Source organism: Pararge aegeria, chromosome 7 (assembly GCF_905163445.1).
Source record: "Pararge aegeria chromosome 7, ilParAegt1.1, whole genome shotgun sequence".
NCBI lineage: Eukaryota > Metazoa > Arthropoda > Insecta > Lepidoptera > Nymphalidae > Pararge > Pararge aegeria.
Genome location: NC_053186.1, coordinates 13045042 through 13067610, shown reverse-complemented (window position 1 = coordinate 13067610; position 22569 = coordinate 13045042). Strand labels below are relative to the sequence as shown.

Genomic DNA, 22569 nt, shown 5'->3' with positions numbered 1-22569 from the left:
TTATAATTTGAAACAGACATATATTAATTATTTAGCAGCTCTCACACAATTAGCTAGTATGAAAGCTGACAGAATAAACGTCGAAAACTACATATCGTGCGCAATTAAGATTCTAATGTCATAAAAGATTTCAGCCAAAGAAATACCTTAGCGTTCCGATACGACACATCGAAACTGATTCGAAGGTCCAAGTGTAATAAACTCATCATCACCTCTTCTGCTTCATAATATCACAACATACATATTCGACTATAAAAACTAATATTAATGTCACAAAATTAAGACCATAAATAACCCTCATTCCGCCATTATTGTATGCAGTGCATTGTGTCACAAAACAGTGCAAATGCCCCGCGCTTATCTCACTTCACACCCGCAAAATGTTGCTAGCTTTTTCCTATTATCCCATTTTATGAGAAAGGTGTAGATCATTGGAGGTAAAATAATAACTATCAACTGCTAAATGGTATGAAATGACTTACTATATATAGTCGAGTAGACGGTTTCTGTATTTTCTTAATTTTGTGATTAATGGACATTTATTTTTAGGTGGTTCAAGAAGCTCTAGACAGAGCGAGCGAAGGCAGAACATGCCTCATAATAGCCCATCGCCTCGCTACTATAAAGAACGCGGACGTCATATGCGTCATCGACCAGGGTGTGGTCGCCGAAATGGGAACGCATAACGAACTTATCGCATTAAGGAAAATATACGCAAAGCTCTATGAACTGCAGTGCGGATTTGTTGAAGAGAGCGAAGAGAATCTAGCCGACGAACAGGAAACATAGACAAGCAAAATTATAGAAGGTCGCACAAACGTGGAAGCAAGCTTGAAATAAAACAAAAGAAAATCGTCTTTTATGACGATATTTTCTAACATCAAGTTCCAATTATATGAAATGAAGAAAATTACATTTATACCAGTAAAAAATTTTCATCCTTGTTTATGCTGAAGTAGGTACCTACTACTAGTTAAATTTCCTAAATAATATTTAAACTAGTAGTAACCTACCCTCAATAGTTTTAAGGTTAGTTTAATGTTATTTAATGCCAATTGTCGATATCTATCAGAAAATATATCCACAAGTGTAACCGAAAAGTTGTGACTATAAAATAGTTGACGCAAATACACTCGACGCAATTTCGCCAATTTATTGTCCTTCATTACCTGAATTCTAAGTACCTATTATAATAAACGTTGGCCGAACTTACTTAAATTATAAGGTTAAATGGCAAGTTAATAAAATAACGTTCTAGTCATTATATATTCTTTAAAATTTTGCATTATAAATATCTTTTTTTCGTCCACTTATTTTATTATTAACTTTGCACATTGTATAAACCAACCAATTTACCATTCCGAAAAACACCCTAGCTAGTACATTCCCTTGAAAGCAAAACCCTCTTACATTCCTGTAGTAAAAGACAGTCTTAAAACTAACATAATATCTATCTATGTATTGCACTTATTTTGTATATATCATAACCTAAATGGACGGCTCTAAAAACAATGCAATTTATTTCATCAGTGAGGAGAGATTGCGGTCTCTTCTCTAAAAGTTTAGTTTAGTATAATAACATTAGGGTTTTAGCCAGTATTTCAATACCTAGCCCTAATTTTGGTTGTAAATCTCTCAACAAATGTGTTAACAGGTCAAAAATATTCTCTTTTAATATAACTCTTTTGTATCAAGGCACATCAAGGCACATATTATTGTAACTAATCAGTTTAGTCTTTATTTAATGTTTTCAATATAAGGAAGGATTTAAAGTTTGTAAATACTTACCTGTTAATTTATTTCCTTACGTTATGTTTTTCGAACCGTTAAACGCTCGGTTATATATATTATTTATATTGTTTCCGCACGTGAAAGAACCTTTCAAAAAACGCCTAAGTGTAACCAAACTATTCATCACAGAACCAGACGGTCCAAAAAATGGAAAAGGTACATATAAAATAAAATACTACCTAATCTCTTGTTTTTGAAGTTATAAATTATTTTGGGTGCCTACTTACAAAAAATGTAATTAACACATTTTGATTTGTAGTGTTCATTGTAAACTGATAAATAATGTGATTTGCAGAACATCCGCTGTTGCTTGTAAAACATTTATATTTATTTCGACTTAACTTTAATTTAAAAAAAAAATCTAAATTTTTGCATAAAATGGTGCCACCATACACAACCACAACACAATACCTACCTTATTGACAATCTTTAGACGTGCGAGAGAAAAATTCTTTAATTACAAAGATACAATAAAATAATGTGTACGACAAACTAAAAAGATAGTCAAGATTATGTTTCAAGGTTCTAACTGCACTAGACAAGCGGTAAAACCTTAGTGTATGACGACATAACATAAACAGCGATAATGGTGCTAATTCTTCAATATGACAGTAACCATAACACAAGCTACGCTTACTTTGGGGCTAGATGGCGATGTGTGTATTGTCGTAGTATATTAATAGGTACATCTAATAGTGTAGTCCTTTTCACAATTTGCTTGTGGAAAAGAATTGTATTACTTTTCTATCTGAACGTAGCACTTAAAATTTAAATCTTTGCTATTGTGAAGCACAAAATTAGTGCTGGACTAAGTATTTTTTAAGCTTTTTATATGAAACCGTAATAGACAAATTATAATGTAGACCGATTCATAAAAGTTATCTAGTTGATAAGTATTTAGTGCTTTAAATATTAATTCCGTTTTTATAAATCTGTTATTTGTAGTCAATTAAAATCCCTAATGTAAATAATTGTATACAAATTGAATTTGTATGATAAAAAGTCCTGTTCCATGCACAATTAATTCCTCTGAAAAACCTTAAACCTAAAATCGATTGACCTTTGTTCCTTTGTAGGTATAGTTCTTCTATCTTATAAAGACCGTTTGGCTATAACGCGTTTTTCGGTTGGTTGATAACAGGATGTTTATTTACACGCCATAGTAAATGTAGATTGAAATGACCGTTAATCGCTTTACTTCTCATTAAGTGGCCACAGTCAAAGCTTTGCTCCTTCGCAAGCCAGAAGTAGTTTTCTAGGATCGAAAAAATGGATCTTATTGCGATTGTCTCAAAGCTCGAATTTTTCTTCTCCATTTCTTTAGCTCGGGCTTTTGACAAAACGTTGATTCAAAAAATCACAAGGACAGAATTCACGATTCCAACACGAGCGACTTTAGGTAAATTTTTACTTTGATGATACCTAATTAAATACTCGAAAACGACTCCTCGATTACTAGGGAGCAAATCTTGTACTATAGGGTCTCTGGGCGGATGGTGGGCTATCCGCGTACCGCAACTACGGCAGGGGTGGGTGGCCGTTTATTGGTATGTTCTCCTGTCGGAGGGATGGACATGCCAGGCCGCTATGTCCTGGATGTTAGGACGGGCTGAGGGCTGACATCTGAGTAATGCAATGAAGACGTACGAATGGATACATGTTATGTACGCCCGCAAAAGACCACACGGCGTCCAAATGGTGTCATTAGCGACGTCTACATCTGCGTCCTGCGTTTGGCCAATCACAACACTTGAATCAAAACAGCATGGCTTGTCAATGGTCGCACGTAGAACGCACGCTTGAACGCCACAGAAGACGCTGTATATATAGTTATTGTCAAGTGTCCTGCAACTCGGGATTTATTGTTTCAACGTACAGATGTACAATCTACTTGTCATTACACTAAACTATTACAACCAACACTAAACGGGCTTTATGATATTTGAGGATTTCTCAAAATTTAACCGTTGACCGGATGTAATGCGTCAAATATTAATGAGAACGTATTACTGCAACACGGATTTAAAAGCACGCCTAATTTGGAGGTTATGCTTATACGCACATCTTATTAAACCACTTGATCTATAAAATCTCCCTTATGATGCAATTGTGTAAAACATATATTAAAAGGCAACCATTGTTACTTGTTGTATAAGTCAGCTTTAAAAGGTCGCCACTGATCTACACCGCACCGCTCAAGAACAGTACACGCACGTTTGCGCTGTTTTAACATGCGCCCATCCCGCAATATGCATTTTTACGAAATTAGAATCCACATTTTGTGATTACTATCACACGTAACTATTTTTCATCACAAGCTTTGAAAGCATTGACGAAATTTTGCATCACTTTTTATTTAGACCTGAGCAAATGAAACGTGTATAACCAATAGATAGTAGTAATAATAATCAACCCAGAAACGATTATTCAGATGCAATCGCCTGTAGAAGCGAATTGAGTCTATTTTTATTGATTGTCGCTGTCCTCATATGTCTATCTTTACCTGCAAATATCTCTGTAACGTGGCACTTTGGGGTAACATTTTTTGATCGCCTTTCGCCCTCTTCTCTGGAAACAATTTTAATCTTAATAAAGGTACTGAAAGTACCGAACGATCTGCAAGATCCTTCGCTTCTACGAATTGACTTGTGTATTCCATTCTTCAGAAATAGAAACTGTAGGAGCAGTGCTGTCTAGATCAGTGTTGACCATAACGTGCCTTCATTAAAATAATGCGTCTTTTGTAATAATGTCTAAATTAATTTGCTTTGAATAGATGTATTTTTAAATCGAATTGATTAGATATGGACGTGATTGAAAATTATTGATTTAATAATATTTTAAGCATTTCTAGCCAATTGTACTATAATAGCCATTTAACATGCTCAAACAAAGTGATTGTGATGGTTTTAAAGATATTTTTCTATTGACCAGGACGCGTTTTGCGAATGTATTTAATTTAGTTGTAAATTGTAATCTGTAGAATACTAAAGAAATATATTGTGGAATTGATTTGTTTTGTTTTATTTTAAAATTCACAGCAGCATCTTGTATCTCAAAAAATTAAGGGCAGTTTGTATTCTCTCTCTCGTTGCAAGTTTTCTTAATAAACGGTTGCCTCCAATTATATATTTTTTTAATATATTAAACTATATTATACCTACCTGTACCTTACCTTAAGTTTCTGTGAATTTGATTTATCTGTTTTCTTTTGTTCTGCTTTTTATGTTTTGTTTTAAGGATGGAAGTGCGCAAATACGAGAACGCAAACGCTTTGATTGCGTACTCTAAATAAGTATCTACTTATAAACTACCGTAGTTAAAGCTTTCGACGCACATCAATACTGGTACTCAATACTAGTATGATTAAATTATCGATCTTTTAACGATATTAGCCTACTCCGTTTGTACTAAATTTCATTAAAAATAGTCTATTAAATTTTCCGTTTCAGTAGCAAGGCATCACATTAATATTACTAAAGATATAAACAAAGATTATGAATTCATCATATATTTTTTTAATAAATACAATTAAAGTGATGTAAATACGTACATTATTGAAAAATTATGAATTAAGCAGTTGCAGCTGGCAGTTTCAGATTGCGAAAATAATAAAAAAAATGACAAAAAAGAAATAAACTAAAGAACATCTCTAAACATAACAAATAAGATCTTTTTAAAATATTTTCTACTAAATGTAACATAATTATTTCTATAAATTATTAAGATGGTAACATACTACATTAAATGTAGATATAAGATCAATTTAAAAAATCAAGTAAATTCTTAAGGTACGCGTAGACTAAGCCACGCCGGCCGTAACGTACGCATGGCGCACAACGTATTGTACGGAATTGGCTCAGTGCGGACTGCGGGCAAATAGCGGCTGCAGCGTGACAAAGTAAAACGAGCCCCGTGTGTACGGTACAACTCAATGGATGCGTACCTTTATCCCGCTAAATATTGACAAACTGCTGTCACTGACACACATCGCATGGGGTATAGAAATGGCCTCCATCTACATAAAGAGTTGGGACATGCTTAAAGTCAAATTTTGATGTCGTTGATAACTATACAACTATAACTGGACCCTGATTCTCCATGGAATTATAATTTTATCTGTGCCAGAATGACAATTGAAATACACATTTTGGTACTGTTTTATACCACTACTGTTTACCGTTATGTTTTTCGTCTCTATGTAGATGTGAAAATTTAAATTTTCAGTAAATGCATTGCATATATGTTCAAAGAACAAAACCACATCAATTTAGTTTAGTTATTCAATAATTTACAACATTGAGAGATGGTGATAGCAAAAATAATACTAGAGTAGATGGCTTATTGCGCGGAACGAATAATGCGCTGTGCTCAAACTGTGCGGTGTGAAGCAGTGAATACAGCATTACACGAAGTATGGGTATAAATATTACCTTCACCTTACAATAATCAAAAAATTATGTATGATCGTCTCAAAAGGGTCTATAAGTAGGTCTATTTTAGTACAGAAATCTGTGCTGAGGTTGTGAGGTGTTGATTTGGGGAGACTTATCTCACTTATTTTAATCACCATTTGCGACCAACTTCAGATAGCTTTTTTAGTGTGTATTTATGTTAGACGATATTCACGCATATGAATAAAAGTGATTTGATTGAGGTTTTTTTTTTAAATTTGATAAACGTTTTCGGATATGGAGAATGCAACTCCTCACAAAATACAATTACTCGCAATTACTGCTATACTAACAATACAATTTTCAACCTTAAGACTGCTTTTCGATCAAAAATGCGCTATGTTCCGGGGGGGATTTTACGAGTTTGATCTCCGACAGACAGCTCAAACTTTTAAGAGTTAAGGAGATTTTTAATTTCTTCAACTAAACTACCACTGCCATGCACCTAACAGGTTAGCCCACTACCGTCTTAGACTGCATGATTACTTACCACCGGGTGAGATTTCAGTCAACATTTAGAGTAATACAAAAATATGATGGAAAAGCAGCCTTACCAGCATAATAGTATCAAATCTGTTGTACACAAATCTCGGAACTAAACTAAATTGACAAATCTAAAAACAACGCTGTCCTTGTCCACAGAGGATGTTGTTACAGAACTACTTTCAGACCTGTCAATTTAGTTAACACATTTCTGCACAGCACTATTGACACCAAAATAACCTTTAATTAAGTTTCTAAATTTAATTTTAAACTTTAACAGGTAACAAACTTTCTCTTCATAAATTACTTCACCGTATTATAACAAAAACGATTGAAAGAAAACACATATTTCATTTAAATATATAATTATTTTTGTTACGTATTGCTTATTTTTTAATTATTGTTTTCTTACAACGGGATAATGGCACTAGACCACTTAAGGCGAATTCACACTGTGACAGCAAGATATATCTATGAAGTTTTAAAAAATATCAACTAACCGATTCATAACTAATACCCCTATAGACTTGGACCTGGAATACACGATTTACTTACTACTTGTAAATTCGCCTTAAGCTGACCGCATATATAGCAAGCGCCGTATACGCCGCATTTTAAGTTTTAAAATGCGCGATAAAAATGCGACGTACGTACACCGCGTACGTACGTCGCATTCTCATTCATGTGCGACCAGTTTTAACCTGTAACAATACTTAACGGGCTATAAAAAATTGCCAATTTACAGAAAGTTTACGATTTATTTTGCACTAATTCAAATAATAATCTAGACGGCAACTTGCTGACTACAGAATCGTACCTGCTCGAGGAAATGGTATTTTGAGGTCATACGATAAATGTCAAATTTGTCTTCCCAAATTATACAATTATGAATTAATTTAATTTTATATAGATAACTGGAGCCAAAGACTAGAATAATATATTGGGTCTAGAAAACCAAGTTTGTATTTTATCCTGAGAACAGTTCAAAGTTTTATGAAAAGCTACTATCATCAATTGGCAATTGATGTAAAACCACCACTTTTCTTAGAGACGAAGAATCTATCACTGATTATTATATTTGTTCACATTATTACATTTGCGTTTTTGCTATTTTTATCCGTGGTTTACAACACAAATTTATATTCATTTATTAGTTCATTCAGTCACTCTGGTGAGAGCGATTGATACAAAATCCTCATTCAATAATGTCTTCTAGACCATCGATATTAGACAGTTGTAAAAGTGCTCGAGCATACGAAAGCAGTTAGCACTAATTCTGTTGAACTTCACGTTGACGCGCAAGCATATAATCCCGATAACAGTCGTGAAATGTCTATTGTTGATCCAAACGCACGAGCGCTGAAAATATACTTGCGCACGCCACAACCCCGCACCTTTGAGTGAAAACGCTTATTGCCGGCAACTTGCCGGCTACACCATTGTATCTAGGAATTGCAATATCTAGCCCGTTTTATAACCTGCATTATACTAATTGCGTGCAACGACTTGCACGTGTTGCAACGGCGTGTCCGGAAGTATGCCTCGTATTTCTTTTTCGAGGCAATTGTAGTAAATGTCACCGGCGAGTTCTTCTGCAGGTATCTCGGGATCGGACTTCGCGCGCTTCGTAGCTTCGTCTACTTCTTTTCGAACTGCGACGTCGATTTCCTAGAAAATTAAAGTGAGATTTAAATAAATTTAAATTAAGCATAAATAACTTGAGTTTATCATGCGGGATGGACGAGTTAATGAGAGAGAATCAATAAAATGCCTTTGAACTGATTATGCTTGATGAGTTCATTGGTGGAGTAATAAAATACCTTGCGCTGAACAGGCGTTACAATTCATTGGAAATCATCTATAAAATAATTAGGTGGAATGAACGAGTTAATTATAAAGAAACAATAAAATACCTGAAGCTCATCAGGCCTGTCAAGATCATTGCAAAGCATTAATGAAATACCCTGAACTAATTAGATTTGACGAGCTCATTGGAAAGGAGCAATGAAATACCTTGAGCTGATCAGGCGTGACGAGTTCGTTGGAAAGAATCTTCTCTTTGAACGACGTAATGGGGTCACGTGTCTGCCGAACCTCTTGAACCTCGTCTCTGGTACGGTACGATGTTCCGGGATCGGACATGGAATGTCCGGAATACCGGTACGTCTCCATCTCCATAACCAAGGGTCCTGACAGGAATTTAAACAAATAAAGATCATCATCTCATTACCGGCCCGATACAGGGCACATGGCTCCTCCCAGAATGAAAAGGGTTCATGTACAGTCCAGCATGCTGGCTAAATAAGATAAAATAAGATAATAAGACGTAACTCCAGGAAGTCCGAAAAGTAACAGCCCTAGGTCCCCAAGAAGCTAAGGAGAAATTGAAATCTTGACCACTAATCACCGCAAATATAGATCGATATAGAGGAATTAACGATTCCACGAAAACTGAACCAATAAGGCATTTTCAGTGTGTAGACAGATGCCTGCGGAACAGGAATGTTATAACTGCTCCTAGTTTAATTAATCAGTACCTTCACTTTCACTTAAACAACTAGTTTCATAAAACTTCAGCAGCGGTGCCTGGTGGCATCAACAGTAGTACCGTTGACTATCGTCAACTTTTGGTATTTCTACCGTTTCTTTATAATAATAAATGACGGACAAAGCAGATGGCTCGTGTGAGCTGCAATAAGCTCTGTTTATATGCGCCTATACGTTTATGCTGAATCGGATGGATGAACACAGTTGAATACAATGCCATACAATACTATGGGATTAATAAAAACGTATCTACTTTGAAAAACATAGTATCGTTAACATATAATCGTTTTTCGAAAAATGCCATAGAAAATAATTTTTGCATATTTGTTATAATACCTTTGGCTTTACAGATTTGGTCCAATGCTGACGCATTGCGGATGATAATTCTCTCTATAGTAGATAATAAAAGACTTACCCTTCCCACTAGCGCAGTAGTCTATGGCGAACCTTGTCGCCTCGCGGGTGGCGATAACATCCATGCCATCAACCCAAATTCCGGGTATGTAGTCCGCGCGGGTGTAATAGTCGGTACTGGCTGACGAACGGTCCACGCTTGTGCCCATGCCTAAATAAATAAGGAAAAAATAAGATCTTTACGTAACTACCCAAAATTAGACTTATGTTGTGATGTGTTGTGATTTGGATGCTCAGTTTGAGTAAGTCTTTGCGCCGTCTTTGAACCGAAGGATTGAGGGTATTCCACCAGCAAGAACTTTTCCAAGGACATTGACGTCAACTGTCTTCAAGCTTGAAGAAGACATGTTGTACTTAACGTGAGTTAAACAAACAATATTTTTAAGGTTTATGAATGTACATGGGACACGTCCGTAAAGCCTCATGCGCCCGTAATTACACCGGCAACCACGCCTTTCAGACTATTGCAGTAATGCTGCGGCAGATATAAGCATGGCGGTGGAACCCAGACGAGCTCTGTCACAAAAAGCCCTTCTACTACTAGACGTTGACGTCTGCCGGTCGATCGTAAAAAAATGCCATAATTCTGACTCCAAGTTTGAAGAGTTGTGGTGAAATGATCTGCACAACAAGAATTTGTTGTGCTGATCATTTTACGTAAAAAACCATCACAAACGCAGACTGTCTTACGTAAATTCAATAAAGTCTATTTTGGTTATTAATACATTATATCGTAATGGAAAACACTACTAGAAAGTGCTTTGCAAATTTTGAGCTTTAATACAATAAACATAAGTTATATTTAACTCTTGATGTATACTCAAAAAAGACTACGATTTCGAGCGTTTAATGGCTGATGCAACTGTGTTGTGGTATTTGTTGCAATCTAAGTCGCTCGTACAGGGAACTGGTGTGCGGGCGGGTGTGCTCGAGATACACTGACACATTCGGGATGACATCTTCACGGACAACATACAATAAGCTTTGTGTCATGAACGTAAATTGAAGCTTGTGTCTACAAACACTTCTTATTTTATTTTAATAGTCCACAACTCAGTAACTACACATACGTGAGTTTTATTGATTATTTACTACGAAAATCATAGAAATTTCTTAAGCACTGCTTTACGACGGGTCCTAGCGACCTCACCACTATCTACTTATATGTGCATCGTATTATTTACATTTCTGTTTTCACAACGGCGTACACTAGTACTTTAAGAGCGTGAAGCAATGTAGTTTAAAAACTACAATAAAGTCGCTAACCGTTACAAACGTTTTTTTTTTAATATGTTTGCTCTGAGTCTCGTTCGCGACGAGAAGGTGACGCGTAGGCACACAACATTTCTAGTGTCTTGTTATTAAGATTTTTTGTGGCGAAAACAAAGAATGTGTAAAAGGGTATGTAGCACAAGTACCTAATTGTATGCAAGTTCTCACCATAACCATTGTTCTCGCACACAAACACACAAGGTAGATCCCAGAGTTTGGCCATATTGTACGCTTCAAAAAGTTGGCCCTGATTGGCTGCACCGTCGCCGTACAAGGCAAATGTTACACCACCGTCCCCTCTGTATTTATGGGCGAAAGCTAGGCCCGCACCTAAAGGCACCTACAACAAAAAGTTAAATTACATATTTATTAAAAGCATTGGACTAATGCTGTTTTATTACGTCATCAACATCATTATCATCATCACCAACAACAACAACAATAACGACAACAACAACAACATCATTATCATATAAACAGAATGACGTCCACTGCTGGACTTGGGTCTTGTTCTTAGAAGGGAAACATATGAGGAGGGATATGTTTACTGAGTTTATCGTTTACCGTTACGGGGTCGCCATTACAGTAGATCCTAACGTCTATTGGTTTTCCGAAATGTGTGTCCCGTCCATTGCCACTTCAGCTTTGCGACTCGCTGAGCTATGGCGGTAATTTCTGCGGATTTATTGATTACTAATTTGATCATGTTGTGACTCCAAGCTTTGTTATAAGGCCCATAATATATTAATCCTTACTTCCTTACTATAATTTTATAAATGCGAAAGTGTGTTTGTTTTTGTTTGTTTGTCGCCTCTTTACGCCCTAATTGCGCGACCAGTCAACTTGATATCTGGCATAGTTATTTGAAAAGACCGAGAGTAACATAGCCTACTTTTTATGCCAGAAAAAAAACGGTGGGACCCGTGGGGATTTGTAAAATACCGTAAAAAACGCAGACAACAGAGTAAACAGCTATTAATATAAAAATAGTCTGCAAAAATTTGCTAGATGTCCGGAAAATGTTAACCACATACACGTAAAAACAAAACACAAAATTTTAATTAATAAGAAAGAGAGAGGACATGACAGCACAGAAGAGCGTCAAACCGTTTGCCGTGATGCCATACTGGTCGATTTTACTGCCAATACGCGCCAATAGATGTATCATATCAATAACAACTTGAATGTAATGTATGTAGCAAGGTCTGCAGGTGTTTCCGATTGGTTGTATGTAAGCAGAGTGCCAAGTGTTAGATTTTCTACCTACTTATTCGATCGTGACGAAACGTTCTCATTACGAAAGCGCCATCTAGTGACGACAATATAAAAATCACAATTACCTTTCACGCAATCGAATAAATAAACGTAAATAGAAAATCCAACACTTTGCACTCAGTTGGCTCAAAGTGTTAACATACCTGAGCGCCTACAATGCCATTGCCACCGTAGAAGTTTCGTCCATACAAATGCATGGATCCACCTTTGCCTCTGGAGCAACCGGTCGATCGTCCGGTCAGTTCAGCCAAAACGCCGACTACACTGACTCCCATTAGATGGGTCCAGCCATGGCAACGGTATGCTGTTATTACGGAGTCCACATCGCGCATTGCTGCGCGCATACCTACTGCTACAGCCTCTTGGCCTATAAATAAAAGACAATTTTATAGCCATCAATAAATAATCTGAGATATATCTCTGAAATATTTCAAAGTTTGTATTAAACGTAAGCTTATGAGACACTTGAGAGGCGGGGGATGGCAATAATACAAACACATACACACTAATTAATACATGCTAGATAATATATAAAATAATAAAAATACATATAATACATATCTAAATATCCAAAATACATAAAAACTAGTTACAGCAAGGGAAAAAATAAATAAAAATAAGTTATAAATTTACAACAATAGATAATAAATGAAATTCTCTTATAGTATAAAGGATTATATTGTAAATGATGAAAAAGCTTATTGCAACACAACACAATAGGAAAAATACAAGATTTTTTTTTATAATAATATTTATAATTAAGATTTATAATTTGGTGACTTATTGCCCTAACCAATTTGCTTTTGTAATAATTTAAAATGATGGAATGTAAGATTGTAATTGCAAAAAGAAGGCTAAGTTTCTTATTGGCTTCTTCTTAGACAAAGGTGCATTTTGAACCCTCCTACCTTTAATTTTAAGTTTAAGAATATCCATCATATATTATCCCCATCACATGTACACATTTTTAATGTAAAGTACGCATTAAAAGTGCCATCTTGGGCCTACTTTAATATTTATATTTATGACTTTGACTTTAATCCTTTAAAACAAAATTGGTCTGGTCTTAAAGTTGTGTAACCTTTCCACAACATTTGCAAAGGTACAGGGTTGCACTATTTTCTAGGACCGTCAATTCAGTTTTCACAATACAATTCATCAATTTGAGGCAAAAAAGTTGAAAAGGTCTATGTTAAACATCATTTATCACCCTATAAAGGATGAAGGATCTGAATTTTGCAATTCAATTCAGAAAATTAAAAATGTAAATTTTATGATAATTTTTAACAATAAACTTATCATGTAAGTTGCAAATTTGCAAATCCTACATGATAGTGCTGACATTTTATCATAAAATTGTAATCATAACCAAAATTGCAATTAAAGTTTAAGTAGTATTATTCAGGTATTGTTAGCATTGACTTCCATGCCCAAAGCCCATGTTACCACATAATATATGTAGCATTATTTTTATTTATTGCACTAGTTGCATAAATTACTGGTCAAGTTATTTTGATTAAACATATTTTTCTAACTATTGGCGGATTTACCTGAATACAAGTGACAGAAACCACGGATAATCTTTTCCTTATACAAATTTCCAGAAGCAGTTTCAATTCGCCTGATCATTGCAAGTTTCTCATACAATTTGACTGCATCTTCGGCTGTCAGGGAAGCAGATGTTGCAGGACCTTTTTCCAACTTGTGTAGTTTGTATGGCTAAAAAAAAAATAGATATGATAACGATTATCTAGTTTAAACCTAAACTAAATTAAAAAAAATGCATTGAATGAATTCAAAAAAAGAATATCTATTTGCAAAGTTTAAATTTCCTACTAAGAATTGGCTTACATAAATGAGAAAATGAAATTCTTATTAAATAAACTATACCAATTCTCAACATTTATTGTGTCGTTGGTTTTTGTTAGAAAGCGTATAAAGCGTATAAGATGAAAAATGCGTATAAGATTAACAACTAGGGTAAGGAGGTAAAGCTAGGGAAATTTTTCATACAATCATTATGGAGAACTGTCAGGCATCCAGGTTTCCTTAATATATACTCCTTAACTATTAAGGAAAGTGATACTAATTGCCTTATAACACACTTAATATGGAAAAGTTACAGTCCAGCCCAACCTCATACAAATAAAAAGTGCACCAAAACATTGGCTAATATTTAATTTTTAAACTTATAAAAATGATAGGTGTGATTTAAAGGAAACCTGTAACAGGAAACAGGCTATATTATACAAATTATCGTAAACCTTTATTTATATTATTATATCATATAAGAATTATTATATCATATCTCATATAAGAATCTTAATATGAGATTTGTTACAACCAACTTAGCACCTAATTGAATCATTATGGTTTGTTTACTTTTTATATAAAAAAATATAAGGCATTCAAGATGGCACCCTTGGAAAGCTAGGAATGAATTCCATAGTCCCAGCAACACTTACAGCAGTGAAACAAAACATTTGTACACTTGACACTTTGAAGGTTAAGTTACATAATTATGGAAAATTATACTTTCACTGATATTTACACTGTGATACAACTAACATTATATATTTAATGCAATCCAATACAAAATGCAGTAAGTATAACTAAAACTGAACACTGTTTCAGCCGTAAATTAAAGAAGTATACCTTAATTTCAAATGTAGCCTCCGATTTTGTACTATACTTTGCGTTCGACGTAATCGCCACTGGGGCAGCAGCTTTCTAAAACAAATACATTACTTACATATCAACCGGCCTTCTGGGCATAATTAAAGCACAATAAACTTATAATTAAAAGCGCACCGTTATTGTAGGTCCACTAAAGAGCTTAGCGGCGGACGGGAGAAGCTTACTCATCTTTTCGAATAAGATTTCTATGAAACCCAGATTTATTTAGTTACCCACAGCGTGTAATTTCGTAAAAACTTTTTATTCGTGCTGGAAATTGTAATATATATTTTTCGACCAGCCCCGAGATCCGAACATTGGGGATCAAAAGCCAAACGACAACATGCAAATTGCAATGACAAATTGATGACACTGACAACTGGCGTATTGTTGTTGTCAATGGCAAGAAAGGTCAAATAGATAAGAAATAAAGTAGGAATTTACCAATGTACCTTCAAAATTGTCGGTATCGATAAATAAAACTATTGTTAGACAGATTCCCACTATGGTAGAAATCCTAAAAAATAATAATTAACATATTAATAATTATATATAATTTATAAACTGCCACTATCTGTCCCTTAAGTCTTTTGTTTTCGTTAAGAGTGCTAATCGCACCACTTCACTTATGAGTGATAGTGCTACCACTCAAAAGCTTACCATTTGAATTAACCTTATTTTCAGAAAGAAACAGAGGAAAATTTTGAAGAAAATTTATTAAATTTAATTTATGGATACGATTTTGTTACGATTGTATACGAAACGTTCCTTTCAACGATCACAATTTCTATGTCATGATGACTGCAAATGTCAGATAATTGTGAAATGTCAAAAGAATAGAACAGAATATTCAAGATCAAATGTGTGAATGTGTGATGATGACAAATCGAAATTACTTTAAACGTAACAAAACGTAAAAAATAACTGATATGTGGGTTAAGAGTATGACGAATGACTAGTTCACGTATAAAAATTATACTCTGAAACTTATTTCGTCACACTTGTAAAGACAGTGCTGTAAAGTGTTCACTCGGATTTCTTTATTTCTTCATAATTTTGTGACTAAATAGTTATACTATATAGACAATGGAATTTCCGCACATTGGAAGGAATTGTTCCTACCAGTCATGTAATAAACTGGGTAAGTTAGAAAGAAGTACCCTACGTATGATTTAGAGTTTAAACTACAACAAATATTAGAAATGTTCTTTCTAAAATTTATAATAAATACAAATAACCTCTTTTCTTTCTCTACAAAGTGTGGCAATATAATCTGTATTGCCACACTTTGTAGAGAAAGAAATACTAATAGGTACTACTATGTGATTGATTAGCAATTTTTTGCAATTTTTACTATTTGCAGTACTTTATAAACCACATAACCAGTATATGATATATGTAGAGATAATATATAGGGTTAATTTAAGTTCTATAGGCTTTCTAAAATTTAAACTTAATCTTTCTTCATGAAATTTACTGAATAATGTAGTAAATACTCAGGTTTGGAGAAGGCAAACAGGTATGAGTTGAGTGCACCTTGTTTGTATCCCATAATTTTATCAAAGTAAGAAAATCTTACATCTGGGAAGGCAATATTATACATTTTACATACATAACCTGCAGGGCTAGCACAGACAGGAGACAAAAATTATATCCCCTGACTATATCCCTTAATAAGGGATATAATTAACGTATCCACCTGCTAAAGCACTGGACATGGAATAGTAGGAGTTTATTTCCACAGTGCTCTGAGAGTTTATAAAGCTGTGAGAGAAGATAATGTTTTATCCTTTCCCTGGGGACATAACTGTCTCTGGCCCATGCTAGCCTTGCAAAACTGACTGACTGTAGAACAAAACAAAACTGTTATTGCAACAGCATATCCTTAATTGTAATAACAATATCTATATTTAATAAAAAAAAATATACTTATTTCATTAGTGTCAAACAGTGTCTCTTTGGGTTAAATAATGGCCAAGAATGTTTAAAATTCCACCATACTTTTCCGTCTTATCATGACTTATGTTTTCATCATAACATAACTCAACCACTATTCCAAAAATATGATTGATATTTTCAAATATTCTATTGAGAAGTTGACAAGAAACTTGTATACCTACCTAAAAAACTTCATTAAAATCTGTTAATTCCCACTAACATTTTTGTGCTTCTGATGACTACAGGCCTCCATTGCATAGGAATGAGGGTTTTGAGAGCACAGACCCACTATGATGCACTAATGTATGTTGATAGGTTTTAATGATTATCATCATAACATAGTGATAACCCAGTCGAACAGGATTTTTAATGGAAAACCCAAACCCAACATTTCTTAGAAATTTTATTCATTTTTGAATAAGATAATATAAATGATGTATGTAACTATGTTATGATGGACCTGGAAAATACTTATCTGGAATTGTTAGTGCAGTAGCATTAAAAACAAATACATTAAAATTCCAGCATATATAAATCTTGGTCTGACAATTAATAAATGAGATTGCATTGTATGTAAAGCATACTCATTTTAATACTTGTTATTCACCAAATGATTAAATATTTTACAGATTTCCTGCCAATGAAGTGTGATGCATGCAAAGATGTTTATTGGTAAATTACTTTTTTATATTTTTAAATTATATTCACAAAAATTAGGCAAGTGCTATGTGCATTGTATCTTCTGGGAATGCAATCCAGTATTGGAAAATACAGTGCATGGCAAGCATAATTATATATTTTAAGATGATCCTTAAGTAGAGAGACAAAAAAATAATAACAAGATTATAAAATACACATGTGTTGGGTTATTGAGCATTGAATATTATGGACAATGTAACCCGCCTCAATGTTAATTTTACTATGACTACACACTGTTACAATACTAGACAACAATGATTGTGTTTCCAATTCACATACTAAAGTTACAATTAAGCTTGGTTTAAGATTATTATATTTCCCCTTACCAATGTGTTCTCATTTAAATATATATTTTTTTTAATTGCAGTTCTGATCATTTTGCCTATGTAAAACATGAGTGTACTGCATCCACTGCCAGAGATGTACAAGTGCCGCAATGCCCTTTATGTGGGAGCCCTGTTCCTGGGAAAAGAGGTGAGGCTCCTGACGTTGCAGTGAGCGCTCACATAGATAACCAGTGCATGTCCGACCCAGCCCGGGAGAGGAGAAAAAAGGTAATTTGACCTCATTGATATTAATTACTTACATTTAATTTTATATCTATTTAAAATTACACATAAACTGAACATATTATTAATAACTGAGATTATCTACATTTCAACCTAGATCTCTCTCAATGTGATTATGTCTGTCTATATGTATATTTCAGTTTAGATAAATTATGGATATTCTGGTCAAAATAAATTTCATGTTGGTTTTTTATTGTTATTTTTTTTTATTGCGGTGAAGTTAATATGTTAGCTTAAAAAATAGCAACCTTCACTTGGTCACTTAAAAGTTTTGATTGAATAGAAATCATCATCATAAGTAGCCTATAAGTAAAATAACTTATATAACTAAAATAACCACAATTTTTTGAGATAAAAACATAATCAATAGCCTATAACAGTCCACTGTTACAATAAAGGAATTTCCGGTTTGCTCATAATCACCACACTGGGCAGACGGTAGTATGTGATTGCAGTAGATTGTTCTGTCATTTTCCCTAAGTTGCCACTGCAAGAGAAGGAGTAGTAGGATTGAATGGACAGTTTAACTCAATATGAATTTACTTATAAATCCATGACCAACTTTATTTGTTTGTATGTACTTAACCCCATTGAAATCTCAGTTAGTTAGTATTTAAATAAAGAATCCCTTGACTTCGACTTTGAATAACAACTTATCACTTTTGTTGAGCCACTCATTAGCTCACACACAGCTGTTCACTGTCACAACCCCCGACGCAAAGACTATTGGGTGTTATAAGTTTGAAGTGTTTGTGTGTGGGTGTGCGTGTGTATGGGTGGTTTTCTGTGGCATCGTAGCTTCCAAACGGATGAACCGATTTGTGTCTGAGAGGATAATATAATAAATCGGGAATGTTCATAGCTTTTTTTGATGAAAATCGGTCCGAGACCGCCACCGCTAAAAAAATTGCGGATTCCATATATTTTAACCAACTGCCTCAATAAGGTTACCAAATGATTAATTTTAAATCCAAGATAGGCGCCGCAACAAAATTGCGAATTACATTTTTCTTTCCACTACACTCTCAATATGTTCAAGAAGCGTTTGGAAATCCATTTCTTATCTATGTAATATTATAGTATGTAGTAGGTATACTGCATAAATATGTATATACTTATATATATATTTTATGTATAATATGTGTGTAGTATTTGAATTTATGAGTATGTAGTTATTTATTATTATTTCAAATATTATTTTAGATATTTTAAACTTAAATTGCTGCACCAACCCGTTCGTTCGTTTTTCCTACCCTTCCCTATCCCTTCCTTTGACGTTAGGAAAAACGCCAAAAATGTGTGTGTGCAATAAAGATTACAAACAAACAAACAAACAATATGTCAAATGTAAGGGCTGGACTAGTGTCAAGGTTTTTTTTATTCTTCATTCAATTTCATATTATCGTTTACAGGTGTTCACAAACAAGTGTTCATACAAGGGTTGCAAGACGAAAGAAATGGTGCCTCTTGTTTGCGCGGAATGCTCTCTCAACTTTTGCTTACGGCATCGCCATACGGCAGATCATACTTGCGACGGTAAATTAGGAGCCAAGAAGAGACAGGCTGCGTGAGTATTGGTTTTTTTTATTTCCGTAAAACTGCCTATTACTAAGACTCCGCTGTCCTTTCATCCGTTTGTCTGTCTTACTGTCCGACTGTCACCAGGCTGTTTCTCATGAACCGTAATAGATAGACAGTTAATTTTCACAGATTATGTATTTATGTTGCCGCTTTAACAACAAATACTGAAAAACAGAATAGAATACATATTTAAGAGACTCCCATACAACAGACATTGTTTTACGGATAACGGTACGGAATCCGTCGTGCGCAAGTCCGACTCACACTTTTCTGGATGGTAATAAATATAGGGGATAATGTTTGGTTTTGTAGATCTGGAAAGAAATAATTAAAAAAAAAACGTTTATCTGTTTTGCAACACTAAACATTAGTAGTAATTTATAAGTTTAAAAGGTAAAAGTTTAAAGGAAACAAAATGATCGTTATCGATCCGCCATGCACTTCTACATAATCATATTTTTGTACCGCCTGAACTCCGAAAATCTCTTTTTTTTTTTAATTACGATTTTATTGAAGCAATTTGAAGTTATGGTGGAATAAAGAAACGCATATAATACACTAATTCGTTGAGCAGTTGTGTAATGATAGAATAAATAAATGACAGATAACATAATGTTCCCAGAAATGCAGCGATGGCGCGTATGAAACAAAACGAGAAGAACATACAAAATAGAGGGTTCGTGGCTTCTATTGCAAACTTTACTACAGTGCAAGGGAATATGGTGAGTTACTTATCATCAATAACAATAACTTATAAAAGCCCACTGCTGGACAAAAGGCCTCCACCAACGGGAGGGTTTGCTTATTATCACCCCACTGGGCAGATAGGTTGGTGGCCGCAGAAGATGGTAGTAGGTAGTAGTAGCACAGAGAATATTGATGGCCGTTCTCCTTTATATTGCCTTCGTGGGTGGTGATAAATGAATTCCGAATTCCTTTTTACTTTATATACCATTACCGGTCTACTACGCCCGCAATGAGAAGGGGTGAGCCACCACGCTGGCCCAGTGCGGATTGGTGGACTCCACACATCTTTGAGAACATTATCGAGACCTCTCAGGCATGTTCAGGTTTCCTCACGATGTTTTCCTTCACCATTGAAGCAAGTTGTATTTTAATTGCATAAAACGTACGTAACTTTCAAAAGCCGGCAACGCATCGGTGACTCCTCTGGTGCTGCAGATGTTTATGGGCGGTGGTTATCACTTAAAATCAGGTGACCCACTTGCTCGTTTGCCCGCTATTAATATTATAAAAAAAAACGTCAAAGTTGAAAAGACCGCCCTACTAAAGAAACTTAGAATAGAAAATAGAGCGTCTATTTTCTATTCTAAGTATCTTTTGTATATGTATTTACTTTGTATAAAATGTGTGTGTGCAATAAAGCTTTCAAACAAACAAAAGTTAGAGGTGGAGTTAGAGCTGGGATTCCAACTTGCTCCCCGCGAAAGTGAAGTCGAAGTCCCGAAGTTTAAAAGGGTTAGACGGCCGATTGGCGCAGCCTGAATCCGAGGCCGTGGGTTCGATTACCACAAATGTTTTCAGTGTCTGGGTGTTTATATTTACATTACAAGTATTTATGTATATTACCTATATATAAAAATATTCATCAGTCATCTTAGTAACCATAACACAAGCTACGCTTACTTTGGGGCTAGGTGGCGATCAGTGGCGTGCATAGAGGGTATGCACAGGGTATGCAGATGATATAAAATTAGGAAAATTTCCAGTACGAGTTAAAAAAAACATATGGGTAGTCTTTTTATAACTCTTACAATGCCTATCATAAAGTCTTTCATAACTCGTACTGGAGATTTTCTTCAGTTTATATCATCTGCATACCCTGTGCATACCCTCTATGCACGCCACTGATGGCGATGTGTGTATTGTCGTAGTCTATTTATTTATTTATTTTATTTTTAAATACTAAGCTTTTTTTTTAATTATATTTCTTTCCAGACCGAAGACGAAGCGTTGGCACATGCTTTAGCGCTTTCGATGCAGGAGGAGAATCGTGACCCCGAATCGGGCGTTGTACGGGAACTGCTCGGTCAGCGGGTGGGCGGTGAACAGAACTCCCGATGCTCGGTGTCTTAGCGGAGCACGTTTATAGCGCCAGTTAGTGCGATAAATAATTGACAGTAACGCCCAGCAGGACTAGCAAAACAGGAGACAAAAATTATATCCCCTGACACAGCATATATTTAACGTGTCCATCTGCTAAAGAACTGGAACATGGAATAGGAGAAGTTTACCCCTAGCTAGTTATTTTTAACAATATCTTGTATATATATATATATATATATATACAAGATTTTTTTTATATATATATATATATATATATATATTTATAGATTTATAGATATATAGATTTTTTATATATATATATATATATATATATAATATATATATATAAAATTAGAAAATAGGAATAGGAGAAGTTTACCCCTAGCTAGTTATTTTTAACAATATCTTGTATATATATATATATATATATATATATATATACAAGATTTTTTATATATATATATATATATATAAAATCGGGGGCGATAAATCGATCTAGCTAGGATTGATTTTTAGAAAATGTCATTTTATTCGTGTTTTCCGGTAATAACCGATTTGGCAGGCAGACAAAGTTGCACAGATCAGCTAGTTATATAAATAAAAACAACACTCTTTAAAAAACATCCACTCTCCGCTTGTGGCTTTTGAATGCCCAAGCAAGCGGTCAGGGATCCAGATTGAATTCGACTCTAGATACTACATCCAAGCTTCTTAAGATGTTGGTCGAAGCTTTTCGCGAGAAGACCATTGACTGAAACGACTATCGCAACAATAACTCAAGGCAATCTCGTGAGCAAATTCCA

At 34.6% G+C, this 22569-nt stretch overlaps 3 protein-coding genes across 7 annotated transcripts in view; 2 read left to right on the top strand and 1 right to left on the bottom strand.

Moving 5' to 3' along the window:
* Window positions 1–4803, top strand: part of LOC120624932 (multidrug resistance protein homolog 49-like) — a 37016-nt gene extending 32213 nt beyond the window's left edge. For all 5 annotated transcript variants that reach the window (XM_039891759.1, XM_039891761.1, XM_039891760.1 and 2 more), the window contains exon 24: window positions 550–4803. In XM_039891759.1, coding sequence (XP_039747693.1) covers window positions 550–789 — 240 coding nt within the window. In that variant the 3' untranslated portion in view covers window positions 790–4803. The remainder of the gene's footprint in view (window positions 1–549) is intronic.
* Window positions 4804–5342: 539 nt separating this feature from the next.
* LOC120624960 (probable pyruvate dehydrogenase E1 component subunit alpha, mitochondrial) lies at window positions 5343–15263 on the bottom strand. Its single transcript, XM_039891804.1, has 8 exons — window positions 15048–15263; window positions 14892–14966; window positions 13787–13955; window positions 12380–12603; window positions 11130–11301; window positions 9691–9840; window positions 8742–8917; window positions 5343–8396 (listed from the first exon to the last, which is right to left on the bottom strand). The coding sequence occupies exons 1-8, from the start codon at window positions 15099–15101 to the stop codon at window positions 8217–8219; spliced, it is 1200 nt and encodes a 399-aa protein (XP_039747738.1). The 5' UTR covers window positions 15102–15263; the 3' UTR covers window positions 5343–8216.
* Window positions 15264–15750: 487 nt separating this feature from the next.
* LOC120625107 (AN1-type zinc finger protein 2A-like) lies at window positions 15751–21948 on the top strand. Its single transcript, XM_039892038.1, has 6 exons — window positions 15751–16053; window positions 17480–17522; window positions 17917–18103; window positions 19531–19685; window positions 20322–20421; window positions 21659–21948. Exons 1-6 carry the CDS (start codon window positions 15999–16001, stop codon window positions 21794–21796), a joined length of 678 nt encoding a protein of 225 aa, XP_039747972.1. The 5' UTR covers window positions 15751–15998; the 3' UTR covers window positions 21797–21948.
* Window positions 21949–22569: the final 621 nt, after the last annotated feature.

What these genes read in the sequence shown, in the direction of transcription:
- LOC120624960 (XM_039891804.1), bottom strand. Translation starts at nt 15,101, where the DNA reads ATGAGTAAGCTTCTCCCGTCCGCCGCTAAGCTCTTTAGTGGACCTACA. An exon ending in AGGCTACATTTGAAATTAAG is followed by an intron (nt 13,956 to 14,891) that starts GTATACTTCTTT and finishes TTTTTTTTTTAG; the next exon opens with CCATACAAACTACACAAGTT. An exon ending in ATGGCATTGTAGGCGCTCAG is followed by an intron (nt 11,302 to 12,379) that starts GTATGTTAACAC and finishes TTTTTGTTGTAG; the next exon opens with GTGCCTTTAGGTGCGGGCCT.
- LOC120625107 (XM_039892038.1), top strand. Translation starts at nt 15,999, where the DNA reads ATGGAATTTCCGCACATTGGAAGGAATTGTTCCTACCAGTCATGTAAT. An exon ending in GCATGCAAAGATGTTTATTG is followed by an intron (nt 17,523 to 17,916) that starts GTAAATTACTTT and finishes TTTTAATTGCAG; the next exon opens with TTCTGATCATTTTGCCTATG. An exon ending in CTACAGTGCAAGGGAATATG is followed by an intron (nt 20,422 to 21,658) that starts GTGAGTTACTTA and finishes ATTTCTTTCCAG; the next exon opens with ACCGAAGACGAAGCGTTGGC.